The 17035-nt window shown below is 40.5% G+C and overlaps 1 protein-coding gene across 1 annotated transcript in view; it reads left to right on the forward strand.

Moving 5' to 3' along the window:
- Positions 1–17035, forward strand: part of lama4 (laminin, alpha 4) — a 36183-nt gene that overhangs the window by 10442 nt on the left and 8706 nt on the right. Inside the window, exons 6-26 of the mRNA XM_051409869.1 lie at positions 447–547; positions 2297–2477; positions 2903–2983; positions 3095–3246; positions 4243–4353; positions 4737–4848; positions 4999–5163; positions 6602–6795; positions 9812–9928; positions 10484–10632; positions 11927–12068; positions 12156–12249; positions 12347–12463; positions 12881–13066; positions 13270–13409; positions 13859–14023; positions 14848–14993; positions 15825–15987; positions 16080–16213; positions 16517–16688; positions 16861–16992. Of these exons, the coding sequence (XP_051265829.1) occupies positions 447–547; positions 2297–2477; positions 2903–2983; positions 3095–3246; positions 4243–4353; positions 4737–4848; positions 4999–5163; positions 6602–6795; positions 9812–9928; positions 10484–10632; positions 11927–12068; positions 12156–12249; positions 12347–12463; positions 12881–13066; positions 13270–13409; positions 13859–14023; positions 14848–14993; positions 15825–15987; positions 16080–16213; positions 16517–16688; positions 16861–16992 (2954 nt within the window). The remainder of the gene's footprint in view (positions 1–446; positions 548–2296; positions 2478–2902; positions 2984–3094; positions 3247–4242; positions 4354–4736; positions 4849–4998; positions 5164–6601; positions 6796–9811; positions 9929–10483; positions 10633–11926; positions 12069–12155; positions 12250–12346; positions 12464–12880; positions 13067–13269; positions 13410–13858; positions 14024–14847; positions 14994–15824; positions 15988–16079; positions 16214–16516; positions 16689–16860; positions 16993–17035) is intronic.

The raw sequence follows: 17035 nt of genomic DNA on the forward strand, positions 1-17035 counted from the left end.
TTACTATTATCATCAGTTACAATGACCCATAAAGGAATGAAAAGACTTTTTTTTAATAATATTACTTTCTCCAGTAACTAGTAGTGTAACTAATTACTGTTGGTAGGGAGTAATTAGTAAAATAATAATACCTTTATAAAAAGTAATGAGTAATAAATGTAATATTTTGAGCTATAGGTCAAGATCATCATAGTTCTTTACCACATATTGGTTTGTTCTTCATCTCAGAGATATCAAACGATTATACTCTAAAAGTTAGAGTTTGTTTTTCACTATATCTGCTTGCTGCTCAGTGGAAAAACTCAACAAGGTCACAATTCAAGATCAAGGATTACCATATGCTTTCCGAGGCCCTGGAAGTCCAAGAATAACCCTTCCTATTGTGCTTGTGACATCATTTGTCCTCCAGTGTTCTAATCGTTGCATGTGTCCTGTGTCTGTCGCAGAGTGCGAGTGCAACAAATGTGGCACCTCTTTGTGCGACGACAGGACAGGAGTGTGCCACTGCAAGCCGGGCGTCACCGGACGACTCTGTGACCAGTGTGAGGTGAGAGGGACCATGTGACTCTGCTCAGCCCAACTGGGACTTCCAGTTTATTACAACCTGGGGCTTATTTCATGGTGTTGGTCATCATTACAGTACAGGTTCATTTCTGAGCTCTGCTTAAGTATGTAAACCCCCAGGTTAGCTCTTTTTAAAACTTTATTTAAGTTTTGCACTTGGAGACATACACTCGTATATACAAACATATGCAACTCACATAAACATTACCCCACATTGTACCTGCTCTATACTCAGTAAAAAATGGAAAAGTAATACCATTCATGTAAAAATAAGTGTAATACAGGTAGTAAATAGATTAAGAAAAGAAGAAGAAGAAGAAGTTTGGGGATCCTGTGTATAAGCATTAACCCTCAGGTTACCTTAAAGCTGCTTTAAGTGATACTTTTTTGTTAAAATAAGTGTTTAATATCTGTACATTGTGACAGCCATCACTGATATAGAGTGTTCAGTCAGTAACATGGGTCTCCCAGTCCCTCCTTTCTGCAGTAAACAGAGATACATTCTCTGGTATCAGAATTTCAGTGTGGTGACGAGGAGAGGACGGAGGGGACTGCTAACTGTTTCATTTAGATCAACTTTAAATTATTTGGAGGAGAAAAAGTAGAAAAGGCAATATATTTGCATGTTGAGTAAATGGTTAATGGTAAATGAACCTGTACTTGTATAGCTCCTTTCTAGTCTTCCAACCACTCAAAGCGCTTTTACACTAAGTGCCACATTCACCCTTTCAAACACATTCACACACTGATGCACAGCATCGGGAGCAATTCGGGGTTCAGTATCTTGCTCAAGGATACCTCGACATGTGGTGGGAGGAGCCCGGGATCGAACCAACAACCTTCCACAGCTGCCCACAGTCTACTTTGTTTGCAAGATTTATGGCATCAAACAACAACCCGTAATTAGTATCATTGGTAACACTTGTGATTACCCTAATATTTAATCTCAAAACGGCTGCTGTCTATTATCCTTTAAAGCAGTGGGTGTAAGAAAATATAAAACACATGCGCTTTAGGCCTATATATCTGCATTTTGTTAATTTTTTGAAGAAAAATAAATTAAATAGTTTGCTTAGATAGTATGTATGATTGTTAAAACAGTTCAAATACATAACAGAGCCAGAATTGTATAAAAAGAAAACCTACCTCTGATGTAATCAGAACCTGCTCAGAATTCACCCAAACTGCTTGTTTTACACAAACTTCCTGCAGCTGTTGCGTTCACTATTTAGGTTCATTGTACAGTTTATCAGGTTTTCTTTAGTGTTATTGTTATGCATAATATGAGTTATGCATCAAATGTGTTAGTTAGGGGTTGTCAGTTTACTCAATGATAGAAAAGGGGTAAAAAGGTTGGGAACCACTGATTTAAAGGTCCAGTGCGTAGGATTTAGTGGCGTATTTGCTTCTAAGCACGAAGGAAAAACTACTGTGGTCACGAAACACAAGAATACACCCATATCTGGAGCCAGTGTTTGGTTTGTCCCTTCTGGGCTACAGTAGCAACATGGTGGTTCAACATGGCGGACTAGATATAATTGTTCTAAGCTAACAAAAACATAACGATTCCTATATTCAGGTGATTATACACTAATCAAAACATATCTATGAATATTATATTCCATTTCTGTCAATAGACCCTCCTCAATATTACACACTGGACCTTTATAGTGCACAACAATAGGTTTCAAAGTGAACTAACAGTGTTTTTTATTCATGTACTGTAATCTAGGAGGGCTACTCTGGTTTCGCCAGCTGTCAGGGCTGTCGGAGGTGTGAATGCGGGCCAGCTTCCATCCGCTCCACCTGCCATCCTCTCACCCTCAGCTGTCCGTGCCGCCCGGGGGCCGGAGGTCGTTACTGCCAGCGCTGCCTCCCAGGCTACTGGGACTACAGCCCCTCCGGCTGCCAGAGTAGGTCATCTCTCCATCATACGACATGTCAAATGTTCTCTTGGTCTCTTGAGGAAAACACCCCCAGACCATTTGTCGAAATGCAGAAAATGCTTTCCCAGAGGATAGGGCTGTGCTGAGCACTCACGTTCCCACACCCACTACCACAGTAGTGATCTCAGACAGGCATCTGCCGAGAGCTATGACCCTATGGCCAGAGACTCTCTGCGGAGAGCTGCATGACATCACCATGCAGCCCAAATCTATACACACACAGCTGCTAAAGCCATCAGTCCCACACAAGAGAAGCCACAAGACAGATGTGCAGGCATCTGTTGGTCTTGATAACTGCTCTGACCTGTTTCCAGCTGTTGAGTTTACGCTGATGTGCAGAACTTTCTGTCTTACACTGTATGATTAACTGTGAATGCATCTGTTTTTTACAGAGTGTGACTGTGAGAGTGGCCACTGTGATATGCATACAGGAGAGTGCCTGTCAGAGGCTGCAGTCAACCTGTGCAACATCAGTAAGTGGAGTTAACAGCTGGAGCAGATGCTCCACTACAGCAGAGTGCACATTGTTTCAACCACACTCACCACTGTGCTGTATGCTGTAATCCACTCATCTCTGGTTTCAGGTTGTGATGAGTGCATTTGGCATCTGATTGGGGACTTGCGGCTGTCAAATAAGACACTGGACCAGCTGAAAGTCGGAGTGCTGAACATCTCTACTGGTGCTGCCGCCAACGACAGGCTCAAATACTACAACTACACTGCTCTGCGGCTGCAGGTATACACATAAAAGGATCAATGCAAAAGCAGATATAATTACAGCATTCATTAAAGATATAAAGTAACATTTCTGCATTAAAGTGTCTATAAACACTAGACCTATGTTATATATGTTTATGTACGTTTAAGTTAAAGCTACATTAATCAATATTTTATATCAACAATGAATCAAAGAACAATGTGTAATGTGAAAGTATCACTTGTAGAGACAAACCCATTGAGAATTTCCCTATGACTCTGTGGTCCCCCAGCCGTCCAGAGATTATTAGCCTATTTTAGCTCATTGTTTTGGTTTTATGGTTCTCAATAGTATTGTTTGGTTCAGTTTCACCACTTTCATCTACGTTACGTCCAGTCAGCATGCAGCAAAACAGCTCTGCACACTACCTGCCTGGCACCAAAAGAAAGACAACATTAGCAAGTGAAAGTGGATCATTAGCCTCCAAAGAGCCCAATGTTCTTCTCAGTAGGTGGAAGAGACCAAAACTAAGGAGTCCCTAAGGGGTCATATGGTAGAAAAATAATATTTTTTGATGTGGAACCAATTACCAATCGGCTTGCTAATTGCTCAACCAGGAGTGACGGTTCAAAATCACGTTATTCATTAGTTATTATTTATGAGTCATTTACTCAATGAATTTCAATACTGTATGTCTTTTTCTATTATATGACCCTTGGTGGGCTCCATACAAAACCGAGCTTGTCTGCTTAGTGTGTAACAAGAAATAGTTTGCTAACACATTAGCCATATAAGTTTACAAGGCCGTAATATGTCAAACGTTTTTAGCTTGGGGTTCGGACCCCATTTGGCCAAAAAAACAAAGATTAATCCAGTTGTAAATGTAGGAAATATAAGACATTTGTAATTAAACATGACAGGCTATGGTGAAGTGGATTCCAAGGTTTATCTTTTCCTTTTCCTTCACATGTTCTTTAGACTACCCTGAGCTTTTCATCTTTCTAATCCGCTGTAATGAATTTGCTTTGATCCCAGACTCAGTTTCAAGGCTGGAGAAACAAGTCCTCCGTGATGAAGGCCCAGGCTGCGGAGCTGGAGGAGGCCAAAGACGCTGTGGTGTTGGACATCAAACAGCTGGGAGAATCGGTCAGCAAAGCCATCATCCTCATTTAATGCACATTAACCATTTAAGGGAAGTCTCTGGAATTCCAAAGGCTTTAGAAGTTTAAGCCAATGTTTTTTCCCTGGAAATACGTTAAGCACACTTTCTTAACATGTGCATCCCAGTGACAGTCAGATGAAAGCCTCCACACTCAGAACTGTATATCTATGTGCTTCTATACAGTGTGTCAGTCAAATTCTATGCATTATTTACACTGCAGGGATTTAACATAATACTGTTCTTTAGACTAGTCTTAGTCTTAATCTTTGTACAAGACACCTGAGAGTCCCAGCTTGGTCTTTAGAAGCAAGTGACTTCAGCCACTGATTGATGAGTCATTGATTAGTTTCTGTTGTGGTTTTTGTAGGAGAGCGTGGTGAAGACTCTGGGGAACCAGCTGGATAACGACACGTTGGAGACCTTTACCCTGGCTGAGCAGCTCAGCACAAACCTCACGGATCTCAACATGCGAATCGAAGGTATCAAACAGCTCTGCTCAAGTGCAAATCTTTTGTCCTAGTGTCTCATGAAGTTGTCCTCCTGGTGAGTCCACACTTGCAATCTGAGTAATTTATGTGTTTTGTTTCCTAACTCATATATGTGTGTGTTTATGTACTGTATGTGCCCAGAGATGATCCATGACTGGGAGCTATACAGTGTCCACCAGGATGTGGATCCAGAGGTGGTCAGACGGAACTCTGAGGTGGCCCAGAAAATGGTGACCTGGATGAGAAAGCTGGATCTGTCCCCACGAGAGCCCATCGCCACTGACGAGTCAACTGAAGCCCACGAGTGTAAGGAGACATACAGTAACAGGCAGAAACATACTGCACACACTGAAAATGTCTTGTTATCCTCAATATAGGACTCAGGAAATTGAATCCAAATGACTTCGAAATTAGTCTTTCATTTTTTACCATTATAGTTGAGAGTCAAGTTTATAAGAAATCATCATATCCCAGACTTACACATATCAAGAAAGCTGTGTGCGTGTGATTAAAATTGATTGGTGACCTTCAACTAATTGAGCATAGCATCAGTTCAAGCAGCTCAGCTTACAGTCCCAGCTGCATCAGCTGATCGCAGCTAATCGTAAACAACCCACATCAGCTGACAGCTCAATTGGCAAATATCATACAGGCTGCTTTAGCCTTTCAGTATTTCAGAAGCATTTTCTGTTGTATTTGTTGAAATTATCTTTACATCCTGTCAGAAATCAATACATGAAATGCTCTGAAAAAAAAAAATAATTCCAGTATCTGTGGCAGTCATTACAATTATACTAACATTTGCTAATGTGCTGCAGGAATGAGTCCTAAAACCACGAACTGAGTTAGCATTGTTGCACCTCTAGTTCCTTCCTCTCTAAGTCAATGGGTTTTTTGAAACTATTCTAACTAGAACATTCCAACTTGTAGATTTTAATTACAAGATTTAGTAGTGGTGATGTTGAAGTCATGCGTGATTTGGTTCTTTTATATCCTAACGTTTGTTTTTTACTTCTGGTGATTGCATTTACACTTCATAAAAGTGGTGTTCATTTGTGAAGATGATCTTGCTAAATGTGTAAGTATCATAAACCTTTGTTCGCCACAGAGGCTTTTTTCTGCAATACATCATCACTGCAGCACTCTGTTAGCACTAAAGATAAAGAATGGGAAAGGCTAATTGACGTGTCAATAACTTTGTAAGCATTTGGTGATAAACCAAAGTATTGGAAAAAAGATGGAGGGAGCAAAGATCAAATAAAAGTCAGCAGATAACTTGTAATAAGTTCATGCAGAGGGGAATATAGATTTCCATGTCTAATGTTATGGCTTCCAATACTACTCGAGACCTTTCACTCTGAACCCAAAACCTGCTAGTGGCACTAGATAAAAGTCAGGGGGTCATCAAAGTCATTAATATCAGTTTTTGAATACAAACACTGCTATAAAAGAATATGTGTCGATATAAGTCCCTTTGCTTCCCATTGCTGTGTTACAAAAACACCATTTGAATGTACAATTACATATGGATACACAAACAGACACGCAGTATATATTTAGATACACATTGCAGCATCTGCAGGGGACCAATCACAAACATATATTTGATTTGAACTCTGCAACAGAGTAACAGAGATAGCCATTTTGGCCTGAGTGTCTACAGTAGCACCTCCTGAGTCACTCAAATGTGACACTAATGATGATAAAGTAAAGTAATGGCTCGTGTTTCTGATTGTGCTTCCAGTGCTCAGGCGTATCCGTCAGCTGGAGAAGAAGTTGATGATCACAGATGGCCGCCTCCCACCTGTCAGGGAGCTCCTGTCCCGCTTCTCCACCAAGCTGTCTGACGCTCAGGCTTTTCTACAGAAAGCAGCCAGCACCCTGCAGGAGACGGAGGACAGGAACAAAGCCAACATCCTCAAATTCCAAAGAAATGAGGTGATTTCCGTTAACCCCACCTCTCAGGCTCCTATGGAGTGCCACTCCCTTGTCTCATCTCTCTTCAGTTTCTCATTCTGTTTGAATGGATGGATGCATTAGTAAACAGTCCTGTTGAAGAGCTCCTTCATGCTTGGAGGGTGTGTGCTGCTCCTCTCAGTGCTGTCTGCTTTATCTCCTCTCACAGTGTTTCAAACAATGTTGAGTTCTGCTCCTTCAGACCTTGGTCCCTGGCCTTAAAAGACATGATCCCTAGCAATACACGGCATGGTTGCAAAAGCCTGTGAGAGAGAGGTCTGGTTGTTGTTTGTCAGGCATGTCAGAGAAGTCTATTTCTTGTGGTATTTAAGTGCTGAGAACAGAAACACAAAACCATCTGTGGGAGCTTTGGACTGTTACATTAGGAGGAGGCCAGCACAGGGGGTGGGAGCAATGCTGCAATGCTAAATTTTTTTTCCCATGATAATGTCCAGAGCCTACACACAGAAACATTACTTGATTTTCCCATGATACAGCCCACTGCCAAGCCAACACACAGAATTATTACTGTACACAGGAGGTTCATCTCATCCCAACCAAAACACTGACTGGCATTTAGGCTGCTCAGCAAACATTATTCAGTATGCAGATAGCAGAGGTGTAGTGGTGCGTATACACAGATTTACAGCAGCGTATACAGCATATATCCACCTCTGGCCAGGAGGATTTACCATATATCTGTCTGTATATATAACCAGAGATAGACACTCTATTAGTATCTGTCTTGCAGAAGTACCACCCTAAAGGCCCAGGGATACTAGTATTTAAAATGGTTAGATTAGTGGTGAAGTTTGTGGGGAAATTAATTCAGTCCAATGAAATTCCTGTAATGAGTGGATTCCCTCCGGTAACTTTGGTAAATACACAAACTTTACCATAAACCTTTAGAAAATCATCTTCACAGTGCTCAGCTCATGGAGGGATCTAGAGAAATATTCATGGTGGCAAGAGGGTGACATGGAGCCTTTAAGGGCTGGCAGACGTATAGGCTGATTTAATCGCAAACAACTGTAATAAATGCACAAAAATACAGTACTATCCAAGGTGGTGATATGTTGGTAGTTGTCAAAGATACATTTGACATTAAACTGGGGATATGGTTGGCAGACAGCTATGAGACTCCCAAACTTTCTGTCCCACCACTCTCATCCACCTTGTTTCCAGCAGCAGCAGCAGAGGAAGCTGAGCTCTTTGCTCTGTACAATGTACACTACTGCTTAGCAACAAACAGCAGACAGACACTGTTAGGGGTGGCTGGTGAACATAATGGAGCATTTAGCAGGTGAGGAGCCAGATAATTGTTCTCAGGAGTTGGTTGGATCAAAACAGAGCTTAAAGAGAGGGGAGCATTGTACTGGCTAAGGTTGGTCCGTATCTGCTGAATGTACTGTATACTTTACATCTAGTACACTGCCTCAGTGGTTCCCAAACATTGTGACAACCATACAATATTATTGCAATATACAACTATACAAAAAGTTATAAATTCATTCATTCAATTTCATTTACATCAGTACTATGTACACACTTTACTGTAGTTTCATTACCTCATTTTTATTTTGTGACCTATATGGTTTCAGTAGGTGTGTTGCTTCAAATGAAATCATAAATTATTTTTTAAAGGAATATTTCATGAGTGATAACTGTATTTGGCATTAATAAATGGAAATAAATGTTGACAGAGTGATAGCAGCATCAACAGGTCTGCCTTGAGATTCGGGTTTTCCCTTTGGTGTCCTTTGGGCAAAAAAAGTTTGAAAAACCACTGCCTTATCTTATTATATATATTATTATGTATGTTTTTATGCTATACTGACTCTTTTCCAAAGCTTCCAAGTCACCATTAGTGTCTCTGCATTTCAATACGGTACAAAAATCAACATGAAGAGACTTGAAATGGTTGGCAGTAATGTGTATTTACATTACTGCCAACCATTTCAAGTCTCTTCATGTGACTTAATTTGTAATGTATGGGATAAATCATGCAAAACCACTAGTATCTGCATTCCAGACTTTGAGTTTATACTCTGTATTTTAATGTCATTTTATTGTATTTGTTGATTTTCAACTGTGTAAGATCATGTGCAGTGGACATTTGGATCCAGGAAGACGTGACCCAGCCCTTGTCGTAATGCCATGGTTGACACTATGGGTCTGCTGTCCAGCCGAACAGCTGCTACTGGATTCTGCATGATCTCCATGATCAGTGTCTCTGCTGTAAATCAATGCCATGAATGGTGCACTAACCAAACAGGGTGCCTCTCCTAATCTGGGGCTCTTCCTAGCCTCGGTACAGACCGGCCGACACCAGCTGCAGCCGCAGTGTGCACACTGCTGGGTTACCACAGCCAATCAAATCATCTCGTCATTGTGCCATACTCAGTCATGCAGTCAAATGATTTAACTGGGGATGTTGCGGTTATATGGCATGCACCACTAGGCCACCAGGAAGCCCCATTATCAAATTTTTTCAACTGTCAATACAAACATGGTGGGAAATGTAGTAATAAGTTACCATAAAATGGTATCCAACAATTCAGGGTGAAAAGTAGAATACAAACAAAATCTGCTGAATCTGAAACTAGAAAAAAACAAAACGTTGTCACTCATAGGAATAGTTTGATATTTTCGTAAATGTTCTTATTTGCTCATACCAGTCTCTTGTCCGTGTGTTTTATACAGAGCTGGAGGCAGGAGGCTGTTAGAGCTGTTATCGATAGCGTTTTTTCCTAAATGAAAGTAAGTAATAGTGTTTCAGGGTGTATCGTTGGCCAAGGCCCTGGGGGGTTTAAGACACTAAACATGTGATTGCAACGTCCCCTATTGGAGTCCAGCTGTAGATTCACCTTCTCATTTCATATCTTTCTCTACTGTATCCTATCTAATAAAGGCAACATATGACACAGTAGTATTGGAATAAGTTATGAAGCTTGAATTGTGGCTAACTTTTATCATGTTTATTTCCTTGTGCCCCCAGGCGAGGCAGCAGAGGCTGGCAGAGGACCACACTGCTGTCAATGAAACACTGGATATAGCCAGAGGCTTCATCTCTGAAACAGAGAGGACTGTGGCTGAGGTGGATGCTTTAGTGCAGGTGAGGACCCATGATTGTCAGGAGGACCCATGGTGGTCTCCTAGGAAGGGGTCAGGGGTGAAAATGGAAAAATCTCTGCTGCCTAGTGATGCTCGGGTTTTTTTTTTTTATGGCTCACTGAATGAGGAAGTACGTATAATAATCTAATAGACAGTGATATGGGGATGCAGTATCTCAGGGCCTGCATCGAATTTATTCATGAAATGGATTCCTGAGACGCAGCCTGTGTCAGATTCTAAAGCTGGCCAATTTGATTTGGAAGCAATTTGTGGATTGCTAGAGATTGAATAAGCCGTGTTCTCCAACAGTGCTCCCTTTTTAGTCCAGTAGCTCTCTATTGTGTTACTCTGTGGGGAAATACAATCATCCTGAGGTAACAATGTTAGCTTGGATGTGTGTGTGTTGTAATGTGTGCGTGTACTTTGAGTAATCACAAGGTACCTGGATTCTGAAATGGGACATAAATGCAAAACAGTGGAATGTCCTTGCAAAAAGTAAATGAAATGTTAATGTGTATGTGTCTGCGTGTTTGCACGTGTACGTCTGTGCGCACAGAATGTGACCGAGTACCATGCAGCAATCGATGGCGCCAGCCAAAAGCTGATGGAGAAGACTGAGCGTCTCTCTCTGGCTGACAGAGCACTGGTGCAGAGGGCCGACGATCACGCTGAGGAGCTAGAGAAACACGCCAACGAACTGGAGGAGTGAGACACCTTTCTCTATTAAACCTATTACCTACAAATAATCATACATCGTGAAAAGAGCAACACCAACATTGCATTAGTCTATCTCTCAAGACTTCTGTTTGTGGCGCTGAGGCCCTAACCCACTAGTTCTCATTACCATGAACAGTGTGTGTGTGCTGGAGCTCTAAGGCACAGAAGCTTTATCAGGCTTTGATACACACACAATACTTGTTAGCAGATACATTCAGGGTTTTGGTCTTTGTGTGGGTTTTGTCAACAACAAGAAAAATATAGAACATCATCTGCCTTATTCTTAAATAACAGTTGAGGTATTTAGTAGGGATGAGCAAGTACACCATTATCTTTATCTGTTCAACCACTAAATTATCTGTATTTGTATCAGTACACGGAATGGGCAGGGCTTAAATCATACATGGGTGGTGCTTAAATCTGAAGTGGTTCAACTAAATCTGAAATTGATATGTGTTGAAAAGAAGTAGAACTTGCTTTATTTATTAGAAAACTATTTACAGAACAGCCTCAGAATTTAGTTTCATTGCATTAAACACATTGATATATCATCACTTTTTTAGGTTCTTTGGCATATGCATTTTATTATTTCTAATACTACTGTCTATTAGCAAGATATATTTTATTTAAATAACTTTTGTCATATTTGAAACTTCCTATATCTGACAGTTAGCACATATCTTTTTTTTTTTATTTTTTTTTTTTTTTTATTTATTAATTTTTTATATATATTAAAAAATAATAATAAAAAAAAAAAATAACAAAAATTTTATTTTTTTCTTAATTAAATTAATTTACATTTCCTTTTTTTGGTTTTTTTTTTTTATATGTTATAAAATAATAACCAATTAATCTAGCACACACGGAGCAACATTGGCAATTATTAGGAGTTGTTTTTCTGTCCACTTGCCAAATTTAATTTGAATATATAGATATACAGTTAGTGTACATCAGAGAGAACGGCTGGTTGCTGCAGCTTGAAACAAGGCTGATGAAACCAAACAGTAAAAAGTTTTGGCCCAAAAACCCAAACAATGAGCTGAAAGAGGCTAAAATGTTACATACAGCTGAGGGCACCGGAAGAGTCGTATAATAATTCTTTGAAGGTTTGTGACTATGAGCAATCCCTTTCACATTACACCTAGTCATTTGATCTACTGTTAATATAAAATTATTGATTAGTTAATATGATTTCCGTGAGCACTGGGAATTTTGATGCTATTATGTGCAATTTAGAAACCCTCAGACTAGACTGTAACATCTGTCATCCTGTTTCCTCCAGGGATCTGAGAGAGAGCGATGCCAATGGCTTTGTGCAGAGAGCCATAAGTGCTGCCAACGTCTACAACAACATAGTGAAATACATCGACGATGCCAATATCACCTCGCTCACCACCCTCAACTTATCCCAAAGAGCTGAAGATGTATGTTGTATTACAGAAACACACAACATACATCCACTGTAGTTCCCGTCAACATTCTGTAGCTTTGTTATGTGCTCTGTGTTTTAGGCCATCACTGGGATTAACGCGCAGCTTGGGTACCTGGTAAAGCAGAGCGACAATGTTTTCAAGCAGTCTGTTTCATTACGTTCAGAACAAATTGGTATGTGGCTTTCACAGAATGAAGAGTAAAACTGTTTTATTGTTCATGTGTCAATATTGCATGCCCCTTTGACAGTCTCTGTATCTCTCTGTGACAGAGGTAGAAGGTGAGGTGGCTGACAAGCTGAAATACATTGAGGAGACCAAAGAGACCATGGAGGATAACACCAATAAACTTGCCAAGATAGTGGAGAGTATCAGTGGAATTCAGACAGGTAAGACAATACCTGGTTATATTAAAGTAACAATGTGATGTTTTGCTGTCAAAAAACTGCTAGCGAGATGGAACTTGCTAGCAATTTCCCCTGTCAACAAATGTTGTTCCTGTTAGACTGCTCTTTTAAGCTTTGAATTAAAGTGGCCCTTTGAATTAAAGGTTTGAGATATGCTGATGTCTTGCTAGCAGTTTCCCCATTCACAAGACTAGTTCCTGAAATATCTGTTATTTTAAAGTTTGAATTAAAAGGCTTTGCTTAGAAGAACAACAACAACACCAAATCATAATTTCTCACTTACTAGAGGTAAGTCAGGGTAATTCACAGGCTCACTGGGAACAGATTTCCCTGAACGAAATGCTCTAAACCTTGACATATCAGAACTTTCTCTGGCTCATCCTCTGCATCCATTTTCAGACCGAACACCACAGCGACTGGAGTTCACCCTGAAGGTGGCTGAGGGGACTCTCAACCGCTCCGCAGAGGTTCTTCAAACCGTCACCCCCATCACCAGCAAGGTGGAGGAGTGGGCCACCAACATGAGGAACAATGAATACTCTACAGATGCTTATGAGCAGGCCGTCTTGTCTGCCGGGGAAGCAGGTATTATAACTGCTGCAATGTTCACGGCAGCACATAGATATTAGATATTTTATAGATCCTTGGTGGAAAATCTGCATTTTTAGTACCATATAACCATTTATTAAGCCTGCGAGTAATGCATTTGCTGCTCACTTTCCCCAGTTTTCTCATATTTGTTATCCTGTTTAAATTCTTGTTCTACTCTCTTTCAATGTACTTTATAGTGGAGAACCTGAATTTTCTCGTTCCTGAGCTGCTGGACAAGCTGAAGGTTGTCGAGGAGAAGAAGCCTGTCAACAATGTGACCACCAACATCATCAGAATCAGAGAGCTCATAGCCCAGGCCAGGAGTGTGGCCAAAAAAGTTAGTTCATCACTTTGAACATGCTTACGATATGGTCAATTTAGGACAGTCAAATCAAGCCCTCTTTTTTAAATCTGTTTCCTGTTTACTAACTAGCACAGACCACATTGCCACAATCTCTTGATAGCTTATACATGGACATTTCCACGATTTATAAATGTAGCAAATGCTGGAAACCACAGAAATGACTTTTTAGAGGTGAAGCCTTTGTCCTTGCATAACTAAATCTTTTATGCTGCACATAAACTTTAACCCTATTCATAGACATTAAACCTTATTAAATCTGGGCTCTGGCCAGATAGTGCTAATAGCTAATAGGTAGGTTTCCTTCTTGGGATATAAAATATTTTAGATTTTTTGCAATTCAGTTTATAGCACAAAGAACAGGTCCTCTTGTTGATCTTACCATTAAGCTCTTAGTCATTGTGGTTTGTTTTTTTAACCCACAGGTCCAAGTGTCCATGAAGTTCAATGGTCAGTCCTCAGTGGAGGTTCATCCTCACAGCAACCTGGAGGAACTGAAGACAGTGACGTCCATCAGCTTGTTCATGAGAGTGGACCCTGACAAGGATCCCATAGAGGACCGTTTCATCTTATACCTGGGAGACAGAAATGTGAGGAATCCAGGAAAACCAAAAATGGTGGAATTTGGGATAATGAGTTACTATAAAACTAATGCCTACCAGGAGGAATGCTAAGTGGATACAGATGGGAGCCATTACATCAAGTAAAAACACTTATGGGGAGCAACTAGGCATGCACATTTAGTTCAGCTCAGCTGTTGAATGGGTGCTAGTTAGCGAGGAGGTTTTAGGGTGGGTATGTGGCCCAGATCTGCTGCTGAAACTTCACAAACTCGCACCCAGAGGCCCAGGGCAAAGATGAAAGGCAGAGAGCAGCTTGTGGACATGAATAGTTTGTTGTGATCATGGAAGCAGGAATGACAGGCTTTGAAAGCACACAGTTGCTCCTTTCAAAAGGTCTCCAAGAGACGCCTGTGACAATAGTGCATGTGTGTGCCTTCAAAGTTGGAGTTCATTTACATGAATACCGTTAACTCCGCCCACTGGGGAACAGAAACAGTGCAGCTCCCCGATGTGAGGCCTCTCTGTTCTCTTTAACGACACTTCACCTTGGTGATTTCACTGCCACTGTAATCTATGCAGTGGTGATTGGCTACAGCTTTTCAGGGTGGAATAATAGCCTCAGCATGAGCGCTATTGGTACTCACAAATGAAGGATGTTTATGTTTTTGAAACCACTATATTTCAAGGTGAAATAACATAAAATATTATCATTTGCCTGTTGGAAACTCATACCACAGTGTTAAACTGTTGTAAAATGACAAAAACAAAGGCCATGATTGGAAAAAGAAGAGGGCATGAACTTATCATGATGCGACATACAATGAGGATTTTCTGCTGTTTTGTGCTCACAGGGTAGGAAAGACTACATGGGACTGGCCATCAAGAATGACAACCTGGTGTACGTGTACAACCTCGGGGATGAAGACGTCGAGATCCCACTGGGTTCAAAGCCTGTCAGCCAATGGCCTGCAGTCTTCAACTACATTAAAGTGGAGAGGTAATATCCATGAATGAACTTTAGATAACAGATTCGTTCAACTGGCACAGTGGAACTAGTCAGATAAGCAAACCTTCTTTTCGAAACCTACAGTTTCGGTTGAATTTGGAATTTAAATATGTTACTGCAATCAATGGAAATAAAAATGAAAGGTTCCAAAACCACACCACAACTACAACGGCAAATGAAATCGTTGGGATCACTTTCAGAGCGATTTGATGAACGATAATGTGGTATGCAACTTATCAAACGTATATATATAACATAATTTTAGTCTTACACATAAAAAACATAGTTTCACCTGAAACATACTTCCAAACATGCACTGAAGTCCTTAATGATGTAAAAAAAAAAAATGGATTGTTTGTTATTTCCCCTCATCTTTGTGAACACAGATCCTTTTGGTTTTCTTTTTGTTTCTCAATGCAACATACAGCAGTAACCATCAATAACTTCATCAGCCATTTTGATATGAAATAGTAGGGTAAAGTTGTTTACGATAAACTCCACAGGGCACCTTTAATGTAAAATGTATAATCTGTTAACCATGGCTTGCCAATTTACTTAGTTTGGAGAATCTTTCTTTTGTGTTTGTTGTGTTTTGGTTTCCCACAATAGCGCATCTACTCATGAACAGGTGGTTTTCAGTAAGTTCAAACAAGCAATTTTGACAAGTTTGTGCAGTCAGTAGAGTTTGCTGAATCTGACTTGTGTAAGCAGGCTGATAAGAATACAGAAAAGTTCTTGCATGAGGCCCATTGTCTCACACACTGATGTCTCTCTGTGGTAAAATTACTTTAATTGCTCATGCTTTGTGCTCTTTTCTTGCAGGCTGGGCAGACATGGAAAAGTCTTCCTCACCATCCCCAGTCAGAGCTTCACAGACGAGCAGAAATTCATCCAGAAAGGCGAGGCTCCGGGCTCTGACTCACTGTTTGACATCGACCCAAAGGATATAGTGTTCTTTGTTGGTGGCGTCCCACCAGATGTCAAGGTATTGCCTTTCACAACAATACAAATAAATCCTTATTTAGTTCTCTTGCTTTTTCCTACTATAAATGAGACCATGTTTTTTTAATTCTATAGCTTCCACCTCCTCTGAGTCTGGCTCCTTTTGTGGGTTGCATCGAGTTGGGTTCGCTGAACAACGACGTGATCAGTCTATACAATTTCAAAGAGACTCACAAAATGGATGTAGTTGCATCAACACCGTGCCCCAGGTACACATTTGCATGGCTGGATTAACCTGTTATAGGACAACAGGGCAAAAATTTACTGTTGGGGCCCCTACTGAGCCCCTCACCCCCACCTACCACTCATTTTTCTATCAGACAAACTAACAAAACCATTGGCATTCAGTAAACCAAGGACTTTTGGTGTCCCTGTGGGGGTGGGGGCCCTGTAGGAGTTGCCAGTTTTGCCCATTTGGTAATCCAGCTTTCCAATTCTCTCTGAATTATCTGAGTATTATCTGAAAATGAGTGTTTCAAAATGTCAAATAACATTTCTCTTTCTGCCGTCAGGTACAAGTTGGCGTTTTCCCAGAGTCGTATTGCGAGCTACCTGTTTGATGGAACAGGTTATGCGCTCATCAATAACATTGAAAGGAGGAGCAAGTTTGGTGTTGTCACAAGATTTGATATTGCAGTGCGAACTGTCGCAAACAATGGCATCCTTTTCCTCATGGTCAATGGGGTAAGTCTACAGACCACAAAATAAGATTTGCACGCATCTCATCATATTATATCACATTTTCTTCTTTCTAGACATAATAGCTGATAATAGAAACATATTTAGTTGTCATTGTTCAGTGTTCAGCTGAAATGTCAAAGACAAACCTTAATGTATTTTGACCTCTTCTTTTCAGGATAAATATTTCCTTTTAGAGTTAAAGAATGGCTTCCTGCGCCTAATGTACGACTTTGGCTTTAGCAGTGGGCCACAAATCTTTGAGAATAACTTGCCCAAGCTGCAAATAAATGACGCACGATACCATGAGGTAGGTTCTTCTCATTTAGCTGGTTAGACAACTTGAACTTGAG

This window comes from Dicentrarchus labrax, unplaced genomic scaffold, assembly GCF_905237075.1.
Source record: "Dicentrarchus labrax unplaced genomic scaffold, dlabrax2021, whole genome shotgun sequence".
In the NCBI taxonomy this organism is placed as follows: Eukaryota; Metazoa; Chordata; class Actinopteri; family Moronidae; genus Dicentrarchus; species Dicentrarchus labrax.